The following is a 20,179-nucleotide window of genomic DNA, read 5'->3' as shown; positions in this document are numbered from 1 at the left end:
AGTTTCTGAAAGTGGATTGTCAGCATCTATTAATCGTTTAAGTCATTTAACAAGACATCTGTCTATTTGTTTGTCTATGAGTGTAAACTGAATATCTTTGACGTTTCCTTTCTCACACAATGGAAACAAGATATCTAATTTAAAAAAAAGGCCTTTTCAAATACTTTATAAGGTGTTGGAAATGGAAATCCAGCCTCAGTAAGTTCTTAACACACAGGCTATTTAAACCTTGACAGCTGGGTTTTTTTTTTTCCCAGAGCCAAAATTGACATTACACTCACTCTACATCAAACTGACCGAGTGAACTCCGGGTTCAGGTTGGAAAGAAGTGGAAAAAAAGCACCCCATATTTCAGCTACGTCGTTTTTCCACGACACAGTACGGAGCTAGTGCAGAAGGAATGCGTTATCTCATCTCTCTGGGGAAGGGCTCGGAGATCAGGATCTCCCCCATATGACAGACAAACCCCCTAAACAGGTCTCGCAGGTCACTCAGCGAATTTAACTCTTTCCAGAACCAGTCTGCTATATCTGCCGAGTACGTAACGCCAATGATAAAGTGATCGGATTACATTACGATCACATCTTGATTTGCTCTTACTTATCAATCTTATTTGTTTTCCAAAGGAAGATTAGGCTAACTCTTTTCACTTGTGTTGGTTTGTTGATGATTAATCCACAATTGATTAGTCAGCTTAAGGGATGGATGGAGGATGCTTCCCGTAAAGTTTTCCAATAAGTCAAACATCTGCATGATTGTAGGAAAAGGACATTTCTATTAATTCTTTCAACTATTTTTATAGTCAGCTGGATGTCAGATGGTCTTTTTCTGTTGCCTCGCTTTGTTTTCCTCTTTAAAAAAAAAAAAGAAACGGACGTCACCTGTTGATGCTCATCCAGTCTGACAGCACTTTTAAGTTCAGTATCAAGCGTTATTGCAGATGTTAGCTCGATAGCACAGGCCGGGTTTGCAGTCAGAACGCGAGGTGTTCTTCCTGATCTTTCAACAGCCTGTTACAGAGAAAAGTGGTGTCTGGGTGGGGTTTAATTAAGGAAATGGCTGCAGAGTCACGCTGAGTTGTTTGGGGACTTAATGGACTGAGAGTGGACTGTGACTTTCAACAGCAGGTGGGGGCCGGATGGCTGACTGAGTGGCAAACAGAGCTGGGTGTGGTGGTGGTGGTGGGGGGGGGGGATGGGCACACAACTCATTTTTGTGGACTAGCAGATGAACCCACCCAGTGTGAACAATGCTGACCTGTGTTGAAAGCCACCTTTCACTTTTCTTGTTTCTCACAGAAGATCTTGGCACAAATAGTGCAGCATTCATCATTTTATTACACCAGGATGCATTATGGGACACACAGAGTAGTGTTTGGCTCACGTTGCTGTCAGATCCTTAACACTAGAGATATGCATTGCATAGTTTAGACAGTAACAAAGTGCATATCAATAGCGTTATTTCATAAAATCCAAAATCGTGAGATTGGTGTTTAAATGCAAGTTGAAACAGAAGCATCAGGTGGTCACACATTAGGCACAATCAGCCCGTAATCAGCCCCGAAGCAGTTAAATTATCGGCTGTCCGGGTCTTTTAATTGCTAGAAATCCAGTAATAAGGATTTCTTGATGATTAGAAGTTGCATAATTGAGTGCTAAATATACATTTACCTGACTGCATCAAAGAGTAATCTGGGAAGTTGTCTTTGGAAACTGTTTGCAAAAAGTGCAGAAAAAAATCAAACCATATAACGTAGTCCAACTCTTAGCGAAGCCAGTCGGTAGAAGACTTCAGTGCCGTTTGTTGCTCTTCTTTCAATAAAGAAATACTCTCCAGTTCTGATATTTAGTAGTTATCTATGCTGCCAGTACTTCCTCAAAGGACGCGGCTCCGGTACCATGTAGTTTGGCAATTAAGCAATCTGAAGACCAAATATTTTCAGACCAAACAATCAAATGACAATAAAAAGTAAAAGTTAGTTGCAGCCGTAGTTCCAGTCTCTGCGTAGTTCAGTTCGGGCGACAGTTAGCAACACAGTTTGAGATAAAAAAGCTAAAATACAGAAACCATGTAGCAATAACAAGGACAAACAAAGCCCACTGTACCGTAGAGGAAACACTCTATAGTGTAAATAATAGTAATGAATGCAATTTGTGGTCGTCTGGTCTGGGTTAGTGTTGTAATGATACAAAGTATTTAAGCAACAACGTGTTCACATTGTCGTATGTGGGAGTTGGAGCAATGTGCACTTCTCTTTTCTCGAGGAAAAACATTGAGTCACCCATCGGGGTTAGCAATGCACCGTGTGGTTAACCTCTAATCGCGAACAACGAGGAACCGCTGAGAAACTAGTTGTGGTAGCTCTTGCAATTACTTCCAGTTTGATGCATGCACAAAGGGGCACTTGCTCTAGTCGATGGGCATAAAGGGACGCTGCAGAAATGTTATGTTTTAGTGATTTTATTGTTTTATAATTAGTATATTTTATGTTTTATGTTATCTTAAATCTCATGCAGAAACCACAGAAGTATCACCTGGTGCAACATAGATGCCATATAAGGAACATTACAGGGCCTATTTGTTGAACTGTGGTCGTCCACAAGTCTAAACATGGACTTTGTTAAATATTACTAAGCATTCACAGATGTTGCCTCGCTCCACCTTTTAGACGACACCAGAACGTGTCTGTTCAGAGCCAGTATGAGCTGCAGCAACAAGTCACAGACGGGGGTCAGGAAGGCAGATAATCTACAGAGTTTAAAAACAGATTTCACTCTCAATCAGATAATACAACTCTTTCACTTGTATGGCACCCACGTAGACCCACAGACCACCAGTTCATGAGGTTTGTTTTTCACCTTGAGGATAATTCTGTGTCTGTACTAAATGTAAACGCATAAAAAGCTGCTAATGGAGCTTCATAGTGTAGTATTCAGCAGGAAGTGTGTTTCCTTAGTTATCAACAGTCAATAAGTCACTGTGGCACTGTCAGTGAACGGAGGAAGGCGTAAACAAAGAAGTAGTGGTGACACACGTCTGTACAGTCTGAGTCAAAGCCCTCATGTTAAACTCCTGCTTTTAAATGTGACTGAAGCCAACGTAGCTTTATGAAGTATACTGGGATTTCCCGCAGGCAGTGTGATAGCTGACCAATAGAAAACTCTGTCTGATCACAGTTATTGATGCAGACGCCCTTATTGAGTGCATTGACTTCAGCCTGGTGTCTGACTTGTGGTGAGTTTGTTTCCTCACACATCCCCTCGTGATTGGGACTGATTGATCTGTTTTTACAGATCACTGAACATTAGAACATCTGCATGGTTTGTGTTTCTGGCTAAAATATTACCCTGTCTCACTCTTCCTCATTCATCCTCTCCGCGCTGCCTCCCCTTCATTAAAGGAATGTCAAGTAGGCGGAGATGTCACACAGGGAGTCGATTATTTGCTACACAACTCTCTGCGTGTGAATTTACATCACCGAGGGAGGCTCTGGTCCCTGAGGCGTACTTTCAGTCTGCAGATTGAATCAAAACGCTCTCTGACCTGTCCGAGGCCGACGGCAGACAGTGGACCGTAAACAGGGAGCGCCGCGAAGGATTGGGTTTCACTCCGCTCTCTCCACAGCAGCTGTTGGAAGAAATTCTCGATATAAACCATTTGTCTGGGTCTGTTTCAACACTACAACACACGTTGAAAGCTTTGGCTGTTGTATTAGTTCATAGCAGGCAGGTAGTGTTTACACATTCAAACTATTCAGCAGAGGACCTTTTGAAAATGGTTATAAAGAAGAGAAGATGCTGGAGGAGTTTCTCTGTGCCGCTGTGGCAGGTTTGTTTGTCGACCAGTAACTGTACATAACACCAGAGTTATAGGAACATCTACAGGTTCTGAGTCACTGGGACAAGCGTGGTCTCCTTAAGTCGATTATTTGGAACAATCTGTGCAAGCCGAGCTGACTGTGGTTTTTTTTTTTTATTTTTTTCTGACGCCATTTCCTGGCTGTATGACAGGAAGATGACATTCCCATTCTCAGACTGCAAAAGCTCCGTCTGGCATTGTTGTTCTATCCTGACCGGGTGTGGGGAAACGGCCATCCCCGAGCACAACAGCAGACCCATTTCAGCTGCTGATTGAGAGGTCTGGAAGGTCACTGTTACACCCAGCAAATGTAATCAAACCTATATCATTTCAATAAATGGATAAATTAGGAAGTGATCTTGTAGGTTGAGCCGGTTGACGAAGAGATTCTGAACACGAACGACTGTAAGCTGCTAATTAACTAACCATCATCAATTAATGTAAGTCAAATAGTGATAATAGTGCCATAGTTGGTTCACCCGTCCAAAAATATTCAGTTTATTATCATATTTGACAAAGAAAAACAGCAAATCCTCATATTTACAAAGCTGGAACGAGAATAACTGAAGAATAACTGAAACACAGAGTCCATTAGCAAAATGGTTCAACTCATCAATGAATCCACTCAACCCGCTGTTCCACATGAACGTCTGTGATAAGTTGGTTGCTGAGTTTGGTTTGCGATGCAGTTTTCTTACAGCCGACAGTATGGATATAAGTGATATTTGCCGACTGCAGCCTTAAAACCTGTTGCATCTACAGACAGTTCAGAGGAGTGTGTGAGCTCTTACACTCTGCTTTACAGTCCCTCACATCCACACATGATCCCAAAACCACCGTCTCTGTTACTGTACAGACATTTTTCGAACCGTAAATGAAAAATGGTGACGCTAACATTCGGCCTCACAAACACAAAGCGTGTGCCGTCTCTTGTCTTCTCCAGCTTCTGACCATACAAAGTCATGATTCAACACAGTGTGCTCCTGTTACTCTAAATATTGAGCTCTCAGGTCTGTCATCACAAGTACTCACGGGGCCATAGTTTCTGCTTGACGAGGAGTGAGAGGAAAAAAAAGAGGATGAGAAAAAGAAAAGAAAGCAAGACCTTGTGTGAGTTTTTAAATGTGATCGCCTACTTCATCTGCCACTTGCAGTCTCAGTGTGACTTGAGAGTTTATGTTTCCCAAGACTGATTCACAATATCTTCTCTCTATCAGTGTCCATCTATCACTCTGACTGCTAGCAAGGAAGTGACATGGCCTCATATGTGTAGAAACTCATTTTCTCAACTGATATGTGAGACAGATAAAGTGCAAGTGTCTTAAACTCTTCATAGTTTTGGATTAATAACATTAGACAACTGGTGGCTGTAACAGGAGTTAGTTATTAGGATAAATTCTAAAATCTGTCAGTAAAGACACTAAGTGACTAAGACCCTTTTTTGACCCATGTCCCTGTGCTGAAGTCACCACGTACTACTTGGCTTTCTTTTATCATGTTTCGCAGTTATGAGGAGCAGTGTTACAGTCTGTTACTGATTAGGTCACATCAGACTGTGTCTGCCTGAAGTTGCTATCAGCTCTTTATCAGCTGTGACGCTGGGTAGAAGGAAGCATTGACTTTTATGTACCTGCCATTTTTATTGTACCACTCCTCCTCCAACGGTCAAACAATAATTCAGGTGTCACTGTTGAGTTGCTCTCTGTGCTTCTAAGCTGAAAAGGTAGTGAGAGTCTTCATTAAAACCATTATGTCTTCTGTATGTACCTGAGAACACTGGCAATAATAAAGGATGAACAGAGGATGTAAATAAAGATTCCTCTGGGAGGCGTCCTTAATATTTCATTCAGAGTTTATGTTGAAGAAAACCGGTTATCATGTCCCAAGATCTTTACCAGAGATCCCAGTGTGCCTCCCTACTTCCATTATGTGGCACAAAGGCATTGGAGACCCCGAATGCCTCCCAGTCTGTCAGCTCTGTGCAATCTGCAGCCCTGTGCAGGCAGAAGCCCTGGAGCAGTAAACAAAGCTGGCCTTCAGGAATGTTTGGGGAGGAGCCCTAATGGTGGAGAGTCTTTGCAGTTGGTGTTAAATGTTATTAAGCATCTAGCTGGGTATGTTGTTTGCCACAAAGTTGTTCTTTGTGTCCGATTTTTTTTTTTAGTCAGTAATTACATTTAAAAGGGGGCAGTGCCTATTGTACAGAAAGAAATCCAACAGAAAATAATTCCCATCTGTTGGACCTGGCCAGATGTTAAAAGCTGCCCTAAAAATTCTGGGTTCTGCTGTTTGCCCCACCAACACTGTCCAAATCTTCCAGTGTGACATTTTCTCTATCGGACGTGTCTTTCTTCCTCCGTTTCCCAGTAGCAGTATGATAACTATCACTAAAGCTCTCATGGGAAACTCACACATAAGTTGGTCATTAGGCCACCTTTCACAGGATGTGGTTGTTTTTGCAGTAGCCTGTACCCGGTGCACTTTTCACAGAGCATCTAATGAAGGCTGTACACAGACACAGTTTTACCTCCACTTCACACTTTGTTAATATCCATTTTTTGTGTCGTTTAAATATAAGTGGTACTTTAATCCATTGGTATTTGTTTAATCTGCAAATTATCTTAATAAGATCCAACAGTGGTAGACTATTTTAAGACACAGCTGTTGACTTTAGCTACTGTCAACACTGCCCTGATGTCCTATGTATAACTTAGTGCTGGGCCATGACACATAAAAGTTACTCTGAGTTTCTGAGTTTGAGGATTTGGGCAGACAGTCAAGGAAGTGTGTCACTGGCATTGTGTGGGGAATGGCAGGGATTCAGGAGGAGGCAGCCTGACCAAATATGGGAACATACACACACACTTACATGTGAACACACCTACTTCTTCTTTCTCAGTTTTCTGCTTTCGAGTTGTGGCTTTTGCTCAGTTAAAAAAAAAAGTGGACCCACCACAAGACTATTTTCAAGTTGCTGATGAACTGAGAATCGCCACCTACTTATAAGATGTAATCTTTCTGTCGTTCTGTTTTTAGTGTTCTCTGTCTTATCTGAAATTCCCTATCAAGATAACCAGCTACCTGTACGTAGGCCTGTAACAGCATGAAAGTCTCCAAACTTGCAGTCAAGAAGCAAGTATGTACTGCAGCGGTTTGTAGCAGCTGATGCCTGCTGAGCGAGGGCAAATCACTCCTCCATGTATGGAACAGGCCAAATGTGAATCACTCCACCCCTCCGCTGCCTAACGGCAACGGAGGTATTTCACCTCCACATCAGGATAGAGCCTTAACAACAGCTTTATTCACCCTGGTGGATGAAGGGTGAATTGCCGTGTTAATGGGGCACTTGGTAGGGTAATAAGCTTCTTTAAATGTTGACCAACTTTAATGTAGGTTATCATAAAGTGTCCCATTGTGCAGCCGTGTCACATCATCAAGGTTCAGCTCAGACTCGTCCGGTGTCGTCTACATCCCGTGCCTGTTTGTGATGCTTTCTATCATTCCTCTGTAAAGGTTAACAAGAACGTCTCACATACGAATGACTTTGAATCTTTGAAGCCACATTAAACCTCCAATAAAATACATGCGACTGTTGATTCTGTTTTGATTCTTTAAGGATGAAGTGTCCCCCCCCCCCGGTTTCAGCTTCCAACATTGAGGTTTGTTTTATTTTTCTTGTTACAGATGGATCTGCGGTTACTTTTAATAGCTACCTTATCAGCAGTCCTTGGTGGCGGCTGGGCACAGCAAGGTAAGAACAAAGATATGTCATTAATTTGTTCACATTTTGCTCTGTTTTTCTTATCTTAACTGTTAAATGTTAGTTAGCACAAAGCGTGACGTGTTTTTCAGCCCTGTTAACAGACCCTGCAGTTCAATACAGACACCTTTAGTATTCTTTGTGTATGTTGATTATCATGGTTTGACTTATCCGTTGTTGCTCTGTGCACTGGGCTAAATGTTGGCCCCTTTTTTTGTTGTAGACTTTTCTTAAACACAATGAAATACAGCAGTGCTCTATTTCTTCATTCATGGTTTAATGACCTTGTGGCAAGTGGTGGGAGGCTTTTTTAAAAAAAAATTTATAAGGTGAAGTCATCACTTGGTGGGCTGCCTAGAGCTTTTTCACAGCATGACTCAGTTTTCTGAACTGGGAAGAGATTGTGATTTACAGCCAAGAACCGAAGCTGGTTTGAGTTAGTGAACTAATGGAAATTCTGTTTTGTGATCTCGGCTAAAAGGAACTTGTTGTCTCTTTTCAGAGGGAAGCATATGCATCAAGGCAAACGCACAGTCGTGTGGGGAATGCATCCAGGTCGCCGAGACGTGTGGATGGTGCTCTGACGAAGTGAGTTGAATCACTAAAAGCTGCCGCCAAAGTATTTTATCATAAGAATGAAAATATATCCAGGGAATCTTAAATTGTGGGTGTGGCACATTCAGAGTCTCCTCTGCGGGTTGTGTGGCAGCGTTGATTTAATGGTTGAATTGCACATAAACAGCTAACAAACACAGCTGGTAGTCGTCATCTGAATGGAATAATGCAATATCTAATAAATGAAAAACAATACATTTAGAAAAGACATTTCAACCTTTGTCAGAAAGTGTGCGGGCAACAGGAGTTGTAGTTAGATCTGCTTACAAACAAACAAATACAGTCCAACGATCATTTGATTTAGGTAACAAAATATCTGACAGTGTTACTGATGATTTTGTTTAATTCATAGCAATCATTTTGAAAAAGAGAGTTCTAAAAGTAAGTAAATATTTTTTCTTATGTTCTCACATTCATTTTGGCATTGCAGTCTATAGACATACATTCACATAAACTGTGCTTACCTTGTAAGTGCATTTACAAACAAATGCACATAAGTACTAGACAGTTAAGAGATTCAGGAGACTTGCTCTTTCCTGCCTTTTCGACCAAAGGCAAGTAAACTACAACTACTACATTAATTGTAAACAGGAGAGCTGCTGCTCCTTGTCTCACAGTGGAAACTCTGGCTGAATAATCCCATTTAATTAGATGTTTTCTGTACCCAAGGCAAGTATTCTTACTGTGGCAGCATTATGCCACTGAGCAGAACAAACCACAGTGCGGGAAAATACAGATTTACAGGAGCGTGAGGTTAATATGAAATGTTTGCTCACTCCTTCACAGCTAGTACGAGTTTATTTTTCAGTGTGGAAGCTACAAATTATAGTCAAACAAATGGAAAATGTTATTGAATTGTAGATCATGCTGTGCAAGAAGTATTTGGGAGCATTTTTATTCCTACATAAAGAAAAATGTGTTCTGGTGAAGAGCATGTTACACCTCTTCTTCAATTTCACTCTGCAATACTTGGATCTCAGGAACATGGGGTTAATGTGAATCAGTTGAACTGGGCTATAAATCTTTGTCTTATATACTGTGATATGAGATTATAAGACTATTATAATCAATGCAAACACCCGAGAAGCCAAAAAGTCACCCAGAAACAAGGCTTTGTAATCCACCGGTATACTGAGACATAGCCTGAGGTCTGAGGGGCTCACATGGTGCCAAGCAACAGCAATCCCTGAACATTTTCTGGTCTAACAAGCTGTCTAACAGTTTGGTGTCACACATTCCCGAGGTGTATGATAAATGAAATGTGCAGTGAATGTCTCAACTTTTGTTGTTTCCACATCCCCATTACTAATTATTTATAATCTTGAAATGTTGTGTTTATCTGAAACCATCAGTAGTCATCCCCAAATATCATCTCACTGCATTGATGCAGAACTTAAACCATTAACTTAATTGTCCAAAATCCAGCCTGTGAGTCAGCTCTTACTCTGAAACTGTTCAGAAGGATGACTCTCTTGGTGAATAATACAAAAACTTCTCTCAGGGTTTTTTTTTTGTTTTGTTTTTTGTCATTTTGGCATGTGTCTAGACACTGCTGCATTCCTGTTAAATCTCAACTGTACTTCTCTAGCGCACAGTTGACTGATAACCACTCCTTAGCTTATGAAATCCCAACATGACTGTACTTAATAACATGTTAAAACAGATTTTTACTTGTACCCATAAAACCATTTGACGTTCAAAATCAACCCAAAATCATATAAGAATCACATCAGTAAAGAACAACTCTCCATGATAACGTATTTGTCGTGCTTCCAATCTGATGTCACTGCATGAACTGATAACTGTGAATGGTGTGTATGCTGCCCACTGCTGACAGCATTATGTACAGTGATTGAGATTGCTTTAACTGATCCTTTCTCTCTGTATATCACCACCATTTCCTGTGTTCACCGTGTGAAGTCTTCAGAACAATCGGTGGCTTGTTATTTCTGTGGTTTTCAGTCTTTCAAGTAAATCTTACCTGATATTTATGGCAAAAAGCAGTGGAATAAAAAAGGCCACAGCGGGTCATGTGGTTTTGAAAGAATTGGGTCAAAGCACTATTTTTGTTTTGACTGAGTTCATTGTCTCAAGTTCTCCTCCACTATGCCTTGTGGGATATCATGTGCATCCAATCTATATTCATTGCCAGGCTTCCCAGTCATCTGTTCCTTATTGTCTCCTGTTGCCTGAGAACAACGGCCTAAAAAACAGACAGTTAAACTACAAGTGATCGATTCCAGAGGCCTCATCGGTTAGAAACTGTCATTCATTTGTCTGCAGCAGATATTCTTGAGTTTAGTTGTTGAAATAACAGAAAACAGAACAATCTTCTGGCATCAGTATCATTTTTATTTCCAAAATCTGTGTACGTAAGTGTACAGGCCTGTGTATATTATAAAGAGACATATTGAGATTGTATTACGTACTGTGGTACTGTGCTAGTCGGCAGCATGCTTTTTCATACCAGTCACACACCTTCCTTTTAGTGACCTTGTACTTAAATGAACATCTTTGTTATCTGTTAGTGTCCAAGGAACAAGTCAGGTATTATTATTAACAATTAATCCTCTTGTGCTTTTTTTTGCAGACCTTCCTCACTGTGGGTGAGTCCAAGTCGGCTCGCTGTGATGATCTGGAGTCCCTGAAGAAGAGAAATTGCGACGTGGCCAAAATTGAAAACCCACGCGGAAGCATCAGCATCGATGAGAACAAGCCCGTCACCAATCGCAAGAAGGATGTGGCTGAGAAACTGAAGCCTGAGCAGATCACCCAGATCCAGCCCCAGAAACTCACCCTGACCCTTAGATCTGGTATATATTCAACTTTTGTAGCCAAATCTGTGAATGTTTTGCCAGTGCTGGGAAGAAATTAGTTTGAAACTGTTATAAGAGTGTATATTTTGCTGGCCTACGGTGTCAGGGCAAAGTAATTGAGTCAGCCAGCTCTGAAGCAAAATTAGAAGCCGTTATTTCTGTGTGAATTATGTTTTGGAAAAGACTAGATAAACACAGTCTCTCTAGTATATAACAGTGGGGGGATCTCTTCCTTCCTCTTTCTTAAAATCTCCCTTTTAAATTTCCTTCATGTATGGAGGTCGAAATGTAATGTTTTTGCTTTTGTCACAATCTCTTGAGTTCCACTAAAAATTGTCTTTTTTTTCCCCCCCTTAAGGTGAGCCCCAGACTTTTGAGCTGAAATTCAAGCGCGCTGAGGACTACCCCATCGACCTGTATTACCTTATGGACCTCTCCTTCTCCATGAAAGATGATTTGGAAAACGTCAAGAACCTTGGCACTGACCTCATGAGGGAAATGCAGGAGATTACCTCGGATTTCCAGATTGGTAAGTAAACCTCCCAACAAAGAAAAAGAAAAAAAAAAAGCTTAATGATCACAAAAGGCTGTTATGTTAGAAATATTTCGCAGTTCTGAGCAAAAATGCTTTTCTCTCTGTTAGGTTTCGGCTCAATTGTGGAGAAGACGGTCATGCCTTACATCAGCACCACGCCAGCCAGGTTCATCAACCCCTGCACTGGGAACCAGAACTGTACCAGGCCCTTCAGCTATAAGAACGTCCTGAAGCTGACGGACAAAGGAGACGAGTTCAATCGGTTGGTCAGTGAGCAGCAGATCTCCGAAAACCTGGACTCTTCGGAGGGGGGCTTCGATGCCATCATGCAGGTGGCGGTCTGTGAGGTAAAAAGGGGCCAGAGACTTCTCTCTGTGGGCCTTTTTAGTGGTTGCTTGTTCCAGATTATGATTACTCGTCAACGAGCTGAATGTTTTGAGTCACTTTTTAAGAGGTAAAAATGTCTAAATTCTCTGATTTCAGCTTCTCAAATGTTTTCTGTCTTTAGTCCTCTATGACCGTAACCTGAATATCTTTGGGTTGTGGACAAAACAAAGGACATTTGAGGAAGTCAGCCTGGGCTTTGGGAAACAGTGATCAACATTTTTCACCATTTTATGGACCAGCTGACTAATGGATAATGAAAATAATTGTCAGTTATCAGTGCTAGCTTGTATCGAGGCAAGCTTGTCTTGTAAATCTGTGAAATATTAATGAGAAAGCTCTCTTTGTCTTCCCAGGAACAAATCGGCTGGAGGAACGTGACCCGCCTGCTGGTGTTTTCCACCGACGCTGGTTTCCACTTCGCTGGAGATGGCAAACTGGGCGGCATTGTCCTGCCCAACGATGGGAGGTGTCATCTGGAGAACAACACGTACACCATGAGCCACTACTATGTATGTAGTTCATCATTTATTTAATGTGCATGTTGTATTGCCAGCTACATTCTGCTTTTATTAATCTGTGTGTGTGTGTGTGTGTGTGTGTGTGTGTGTGTGTGTGTGTGTTTGTTGCATATTTGAATAGGACTACCCCTCCATCGCCCATTTGGTTCAGAAACTGAGTGACCACAACATCCAGACCATCTTTGCCGTCACTGAGGAATTTCAGCCTGTTTACAAGGTGAACATTGTGCTTCTAAAATGTAACCCTCATGGAAATATTGACTGTTTAATTCACACCATTTAAATCAAAAGATAAACATTTGTTCACTCCGTTCTTACCTTCAACCCTTCTGTCTCTTTCAGGAGTTGAAAAATCTCATCCCAAAATCAGCTGTTGGCACGCTGTCCTCCAACTCCAGCAACGTGATCAAACTTATTATTGATGCTTACAACGTGAGTCAAACTGCACTTTACTGCACTACAATTTAAATAATCTATGTCCTACATATTATGGGTGCTATCCTACAGTTTCCCAAAGAACCTTCTCACAAAATGATCGACACCATCAGGTCTTCCAATCCAGAATTTAGCTTTTTTACTTTTACTTTTAACAACCGATAAGGGAATTCACTACTCCTCTATTTGGAGTATTATACTCTCAACGCTTTACATCTGTCCAAATCTAAACTAGCTAAGATATACCCACAAATTAACCCACAAATTAACACTGAATGTGATGGATGCAAGTCTGCGGATGCCACATTAACTGACAGCATATATATATTCATATTCAGAGGCTGTTTTCACAGCGCTCGCTCTCTCTCTCTCTCTCTCTCTGCAATCAGTTAAAATTTATCCAAACCTTGTTTGGAATTATTCCGGAAGGGGTGCAGTTACATGCAACTATATGGCCATAAAGTCATTGCCTTTACTACTCTCCTGGCATGCTGCCTGATGCTTTTGTGGTGGAAGGAGACTGCCCAACCCTCTTCCCTGTCTGAAGTGCAGAGATCTTTTTTTTTTATGTTCTTTCACAACCCCCCTTACACAAGTACAGAAATAAGTAATGAAATTATCATGTTTGACACACATTTTGACATTTTTAGCCGGGACGCTGCTTCTGCTTGATGTCTCATTATAACTCAAATGCTTCATTTCTCAATTTCCCATCACTAAGTGCCTTGTATTAACTATGCTCTTTCGTTGTGTACACTCTGATATCCATCGTAGGAGATGTTTGTTGTGGGGTGGGAATGGTGTTCTTTTTACAGTTTATGTAATTTGTGAAAGAGAGACAAATAATCCTCAAAATCCCTGTGACTTTGTCTCGCTGGTGTTAAATATTAAGCACACATTCAGGTTATATGAATGTTGTGCCACTCCTTGACATACATATTAATGAGACCAGGCACTGTGAAATGGTCTGCCCTGCAGCAGCTGGGTTTCCACATGGGCTTGTATGCACAGGGTGATTGATGAACATGTCTTTTATCTTCAAACTGCAGCCTTTAGTGACTGTTAGATCTTTCTTCTTTTGCACAGTCTTTGTCATCTGAAGTCATTCTGGAAAATGGCCGGCTGCCAGAGGGAGTCTCCATCACCTACAAGTCCATCTGTAAGAACGGCGTGGAAGGAACAGGGGAGAACGGCAGGAAGTGCTCCAACATCTCTATTGGAGACGAGGTAGACGTGATACTGTTTGGTGCAATTTGGTTGTGCACTGTGGGAAAAGCACCGTCTGCCCTGGCAGCGGTGTTACTTTATAGCCTTGATGTCCTGTTTATGGCTCGTGAAGCTGGTAAACAACTGTCCTTCTTGCTACGTGAGGAATCTGGTTGGGTCGAATTAGCTGTAACAGGGAGGAAAAAACACATGCATTTGTTAAACGTCACGTCAAAACAAACAATAAATAACAATACAATCTAATAATAATCAAAGTCATGTCTGAAAAATGGAACAATAAGCCTCAAGGCCTCTTCCTTGTAATAGTTTTGCTAACCCTATAAACTCTCTACTGGTTTCCAGGTGTCTTTCAAGATTTCCATTGAATCCCAGAAGTGTCCATCCAGTGGCAAGGCTGAGCCTGAGACCATTAGAATTAAACCACTGGGCTTCACTGAGGAGGTGGAGATAGTTCTGAACTTCATCTGCGATTGTCAATGCGCCACAGAAGGCGAGCCCGACAGTAAGAAGTGCTTCGAGGGCAACGGGACCTTCGAGTGTGGAGCCTGCAAGTTAGTATTCAGCCAGAAAGATTCACTAGACCATGGAGCTTAAAGGTCTTACAGCTTTCAGTTTCCAACCACAACTGTACATCTTAAACCAGAAAAGGGAACTACTTATTAGGAAATACAAGGTGCATAATGTGATAATAAAAGCTGTTGGTATTTGGGCTTCTATGGTACATGGTTTGATATTTAGTAGGATTTTTTTATCTTGTTGAGTTATAATCTGTTCATAATGTTCGGCTTTGAGGACACACTTAGTACTGAGAAGGTTAACCTCCTGTTTTCCCTCTCAGGTGTAACGATGGACGTATTGGGCGACTATGCGAGTGCAGCATAGATGAAGTGCGGACAGAGGACCTGGATGCCAACTGCCGAAAAGACAATGGTATGGATATCTGCAGCAACAACGGTGACTGTGTCTGCGGCACCTGCGAATGCAAGAAGCGTGAGAATCCTGCAGAGATCTACAGTGGCAAATACTGCGAGTGTGACAACTTCAACTGTGACCGCTCAAACAACAAGCTCTGCGGAGGTGAGGATTGCAGAAATAATAAAATTGGAAAGCCTGTTTATTGTAAACTCTGTGGTAACCCTTTGCCATTGCCTGTGCTTTACCAGGACATGGCCGCTGTGAATGCAGGAAGTGTATCTGCGACGCCAACTACACAGGCAGTGCCTGTGACTGCTCCCTGGAGACTTCCACCTGCCTCGCCAAGAACGGGCAAATCTGTAATGGCCGTGGTACTTGTGTTTGTGGAATCTGCAAATGCACCAGCCCCAAATTCCAGGGTCCAACCTGCGAGATCTGTCCCACCTGCCCTGGCGTCTGCGCTGAGCACAAGTGAGTCTGAAGCTCGCATTCAGAAATCTTAGTATAACGTCTTATAGATTTTACACATGGACTGTTTATGCAAACAGTTTTACACATTTATTCTATAAAGTCTGAAGGATTTTGTTTCACTGTGGTCAGAGATTCTTTTTTTCTTTTCCAGTTTGATTAAATTGAGGAGTCTTTGTGCATAGAGCTGTTACAAAGTAAGAAGGTCTTTGGTTAGAGCCCCACGCCTCTCTGTATGTTTATACTTAGCATCTGCTTCCTGTGTGTTCTTATGGGCTTCCTCTCGGCAGGGCCATAGCAACCACTGACACTGAGGTCATGTCCCTTTTTTTGTTAGCAGTCTGAGGATATTTAATGTTCTAAAATGAACCGTCTATAGATGCTCTATATTATAAGCACTGATGCTCGTTGGTTACAGTGTGGGCCTTCTAGCAGGGTATGCTGGACTAGTATACAACATGGCGAGAGAATCAACCCTCTATCTATGATTTCACAGAGATTGCGTGCAGTGCCGAGCATTCGAGGTCGGTGAGAAGAAGGATACATGTGAGCGGGACTGCAGCTACTTCCAGCTGATCAAGGTGAAGGATCTCAACCAGCTGCCCCAGCCTACAGACCAGAGCTTCTCTCTGGCCCACTGCAAAGAGCGAGACGCCAACGACTGCTGGTTCTACTACACCTACGCCATCAGGAACGACACCAAGGAGGTCTATGTGGTGGAGACGCTGGGTATGATTGGACCTGCTAAATGTTAAACATTAAAAAGTGTCTTCATTCTCTGATATGTTGCATGCAGAATATATCAAGTCATCTCCACTGTCATCTTAAATTAAAGGTGCCATGTAGAGAATGTTTGACCACTAGTAGCTGCGCAGCATTGTTTTCATGCTCACACACAAAATGATACGCAGTCCTGCCAGTGGTTTCACACGCCAGGACAAGCTGCCTCACACTAGGTTGCGGGTTTCAAATGTTAACAGATATCAGATTTGCAAATGTTTCATGAAGAAAGAACATATTCAAGACAATTGTTAGGCCTGAAGGATACAAATAATGTAAACAGAACTTTGTTTAATTATAAGTGTGTGAAGTTCTCCTATTTTCAAATATGTTATGTTGTCTCCTACTGTTATTATGTTGGGAGTTCATAGCGCCCTCTAGCGGCAGCAGTCCACCTTGTATTTTTTGTTCCTCTGTGATTATTTCGTACTTGCTGTGCTTCGGTTTGACTGGTGAAGCTGAGCTGGTGAGTTAATATGTATACAAAGTGTTTGTAACTTGAGTTAACTATCATAAATATGTCCGTGCCATTAATGTAGCGATGTTGTTTATATTTTGTGTTTTCCAGTTGATTACCTGCTGACGGCACGATCACTGTTTAAGTGCTAAAAGAAAAGCATGTGTGGAGTTGCTGAGAAAAGGAAATTAACACGTGAAAAAGATATTGAGTGTCGGGGCTGAGTGTGACACTGTTTCGCGGGTCAAACGCACCCCGTGCGGTGGGATGTAGTTTAATAAAACCGTACAGTAATCAACACTAAGCCAGCCCCGTGACGGAGAAGCGGAGGTCGGACAGTGTCAACAACGGCAAGCTACAGGAGGCGAGCGTAGAAACGAGACCCGTCGGAGCTTCCCGGCCGATCGACGGAGCTTCGGACCCGGTCCAGGCCCTCAGGTAAGGATTTCGTGTGGTCTGTGACTGTGCTTGAGTGACTTTCATTGTGACTGTTTAGCACGACGGCATAGGATAAGCCGGTCTGTGGAGAATTAAAGAAAAAGCGTTCCTATGCACAGGGGATGTTTACCAGGAGGGCAAATGCCATTGACTTCAACATAGAGCTTTTAACTGAACATGACCTCAAACTTGAACTGAGGGCACTCAAGGGCAGCTACGAAGAGGTCTGTAATAGCAGTTTTGATTACATTGCTGCTATGGAAGAAGAGGATGTAGCTGATGTAAAGAAAAGGCTGCACGATTGCCGCACAAAATATCAGGACACTGAGATGAAGGTAAAAGAGACATTGTGGTCCCGCTGTGCATCAGGTCAGTTTGGTGGTCTGATGGTTGGCCTGACAGATGTGTTTGATCAGGCTGAAGCGCTCCAGTCGGGGCACATAACCAGGGAACAGTATGATTTGGTGCACACAGCGGTTGAGAACAGGGTCGAAGTACTGGAGGAGTTTGTGCGGGGCTGGGAGCGCTATGTCCCCGAAAAGGAGGTGGATATCATGCGGGCCTTTCTCACAGACTGCAAGGAGAAGAGAAACAAGACTATAGTCGTACTGACTAACTACATGCGCCAAGGCACAAGATCAGTGCATGGCGACCTTGGTGTCCTTGCCAGCGGTGAAGAGAGGGAGGGAGATGTTGACGGCGGAGATGACAGTAAAGGCGGTGTGGATGATTATGCTTTTAGAGCTCCAGGAGCAATTTGCCAGCGTCCTGCCAGCTGCCACCTCCTCTTTGTGTTCTTCATTCAATATCAAAGGCACTCTGTAGTAAAGACAGAAATACACAACATTATTTCAGGTATCAGGTCTCTAGGAAAAAAAGCTAAACTTGTTTTTAAGCGGTGCATTCATAATGTAACAATTTGCATCTTTCTGTTTTTTTTGTCATTATAATTATATTCACAATAACCCTTTTTGATTCATTCTACTCCCCCACTGAAACAAAGCCTACGCTGTTGTAAATTACTGTGAATATATCAGTCAGTTGGCCATTAATGTCACTTTGTAAACTGACGAATGTTGTTCTTTTTTTAGCTTTACTGTAGAATCGATCAGCTGAAACCGTTTCCACAACGTACATATCTCACAGAATCATCTGGTTTGAATAAACAGAGGAACAATTGTGTGGTTGAAATGAGTTGTAATGGCCTCAATGGCTGAACAAATGAGGACAAGAGCGCCACCTGCACCTTCACCAGAAAATGTAAAGAAGACACTGCAGTCACAACACATTACATTGAACATTTTAAGTAAAACTAAAAAAAAACCTAAATTCTGTTAAGTTAACATGGATACTTAATGAAGCAGCTTTTACTGGTATTTTTTAAGTGACATAAGTTACAGAAATATTCCTGATTTTGTACTTTTTAATATGTATTTTCTTAATAAAAATGACCAAATTAAGTCAGTATCACTTTTACTGAAGCTACTTTTTTAACTAAATTGAGTTGGTTTTACTTTAAATGTTTGACGTGATCAGTTTCAACAATGTTTTGAGTTAAATTAATTTCTATGGTTTCATGGAGCTTTCAGTACGAAACACAGAGACAAGATAAAAAAAAATATCACAGACTCAGATCACCACTAGTAAATATGAGATCCCACCAGTCTTGGTCCTCTAACCCTTCTTGGCGATTGGTGCGACTTTGATTCTGATCCTCAAGAGGAAATTCATGTCATTGCTTTCAAGACCCCACTTCCTCTCCTCGGCTGGCCCTGTTGGTGCCACTTCCTCCTCTATGTGTTCCAGATGGCAGGGCGGAGGACGAGGTTAGCCATCAGACTCCTGCTGATTTACTGCAGACGGAGATCTACATGCTCCTCTGTCCCTTCACTCCACCTCTCTGCTCTGTTTCCTGTGTCTTTTTATAAAGCCTTTTCAAAAGATCTAGGCAGGAAGGTTCAGGAAGGTCCCTGGCTGGTACATGCGTTTATACATGCCTCAGCTCACACACTGTACACACTGTATGCTCACGTATGTGCACTGTGTGCTCGTGCATAAACAGAAGAAGAGACTTAAATAAGCAGAAACACCAATTTAGACATGTGTTTTATATAACATGTGATTATGTGCTACACAGTAGGTTGAGGAACATATAGGGAGTTACATTTAGAATAAGAGTGAATTTGAATTGTTGTTAACTCAACCTGATGTATTCAGGTTCATTTTGGAGCTGAACTCTATTTAATTTTATTATAATTATTGATTTTATGATTCATCCCACATCAGTAGGCCTGACAATTACACGTGAATAAACATGTTTTGGTGTATAAAGTGCTGAACACTGAAAAATAACAAAATCGTGTGTACTTAAACTTACTGTTGCTTAAAATGAATCAGTTTATGGGTGCGGTGTTGGTACACGTCCCACACAGAGACACAGAAACGGAAACGACAATGCGTTAAAAATGGGGTAATTACACTTTACAGGTAAGTTTTGCAGAAATAGCGATGTAATTTGGCACTTACTTTAACTAAAAAGTTAAATTTCCTTAAAAGAACAGCTCAATTTAAACCCAAGTAAATATTAATGCATTATTATGCATTTATTATAGAGTTATTTCAGATATCCCTGGCTCCAGATGTAAAAGTCTCATTAATTTTTCCCATAGATAATATTACATCTCACAGTTGGAGTTCCTGTTCAGCTTTGATCAGCATGAAACTCCCCGAGCTAAATCATCATTACAAAATAACTAAATAATTAAAAAGAACCGTGTTAGAAACTATCTCTCTTTGATAAAGACTCGAAGGTACAGCTTGTGGAGAAACTTTGAGGAATACCTGTAACTACGACTCCCATGGTGCATTTCAGCAAAGAAAGAATCCAATCAGCGAGCTTGCTAAGGAAGAGGTGGAAGCTAAATATGAAGGTGCTGAGAAAACACAACAGATGTTAAAAACTAAAAACTA

The 20,179-nt window shown here is 41.6% G+C and overlaps 2 protein-coding genes and 1 long non-coding RNA gene across 11 annotated transcripts in view; 2 read left to right on the top strand and 1 right to left on the bottom strand.

Moving 5' to 3' along the window:
• The window catches only part of LOC127368572 (integrin beta-1), a 67,018-nt gene that overhangs the window by 2,250 nt on the left and 44,589 nt on the right, over positions 1-20,179 (top strand). Inside the window, exons 2-15 of one of the 7 annotated variants that reach the window (XM_051409577.1) lie at positions 7,543-7,609; positions 8,121-8,206; positions 10,824-11,046; positions 11,408-11,578; positions 11,693-11,931; positions 12,325-12,480; positions 12,611-12,706; positions 12,832-12,921; positions 14,011-14,151; positions 14,494-14,702; positions 14,990-15,228; positions 15,315-15,537; positions 16,031-16,263; positions 16,883-18,669. The exons of 1 other annotated variant lie outside the window; for it this stretch is intronic. In XM_051409577.1, coding sequence (XP_051265537.1) covers positions 7,543-7,609; positions 8,121-8,206; positions 10,824-11,046; positions 11,408-11,578; positions 11,693-11,931; positions 12,325-12,480; positions 12,611-12,706; positions 12,832-12,921; positions 14,011-14,151; positions 14,494-14,702; positions 14,990-15,228; positions 15,315-15,537; positions 16,031-16,263; positions 16,883-16,923 — 2,214 coding nt within the window. In that variant the 3' untranslated portion in view covers positions 16,924-18,669. Of the gene's footprint in view, positions 1-7,542; positions 7,610-8,120; positions 8,207-10,823; positions 11,047-11,407; positions 11,579-11,692; positions 11,932-12,324; positions 12,481-12,610; positions 12,707-12,831; positions 12,922-14,010; positions 14,152-14,493; positions 14,703-14,989; positions 15,229-15,314; positions 15,538-16,030; positions 16,264-16,882; positions 18,670-20,179 lie in introns of those variants that run through there. 5 more of the 7 variants (XM_051409520.1, XM_051409531.1, XM_051409537.1 and 2 more) reach the window with 5 other exon arrangements.
• LOC127368607 (uncharacterized) overlaps positions 1-20,179 on the bottom strand; it is a 43,760-nt gene that overhangs the window by 7,559 nt on the left and 16,022 nt on the right. The window lies entirely within an intron of this gene.
• LOC127368552 (neuropilin-1a) overlaps positions 1-20,179 on the top strand; it is a 122,338-nt gene that overhangs the window by 87,589 nt on the left and 14,570 nt on the right. The gene's annotated exons all lie outside the window — the stretch shown is intronic.

This window comes from Dicentrarchus labrax, unplaced genomic scaffold, assembly GCF_905237075.1.
Source record: "Dicentrarchus labrax unplaced genomic scaffold, dlabrax2021, whole genome shotgun sequence".
Taxonomy (NCBI): domain Eukaryota; kingdom Metazoa; phylum Chordata; class Actinopteri; family Moronidae; genus Dicentrarchus; species Dicentrarchus labrax.
The sequence above is the reverse complement of the archived record's forward strand: the minus strand, read 5'-3'. Positions and strand labels throughout refer to the sequence as shown.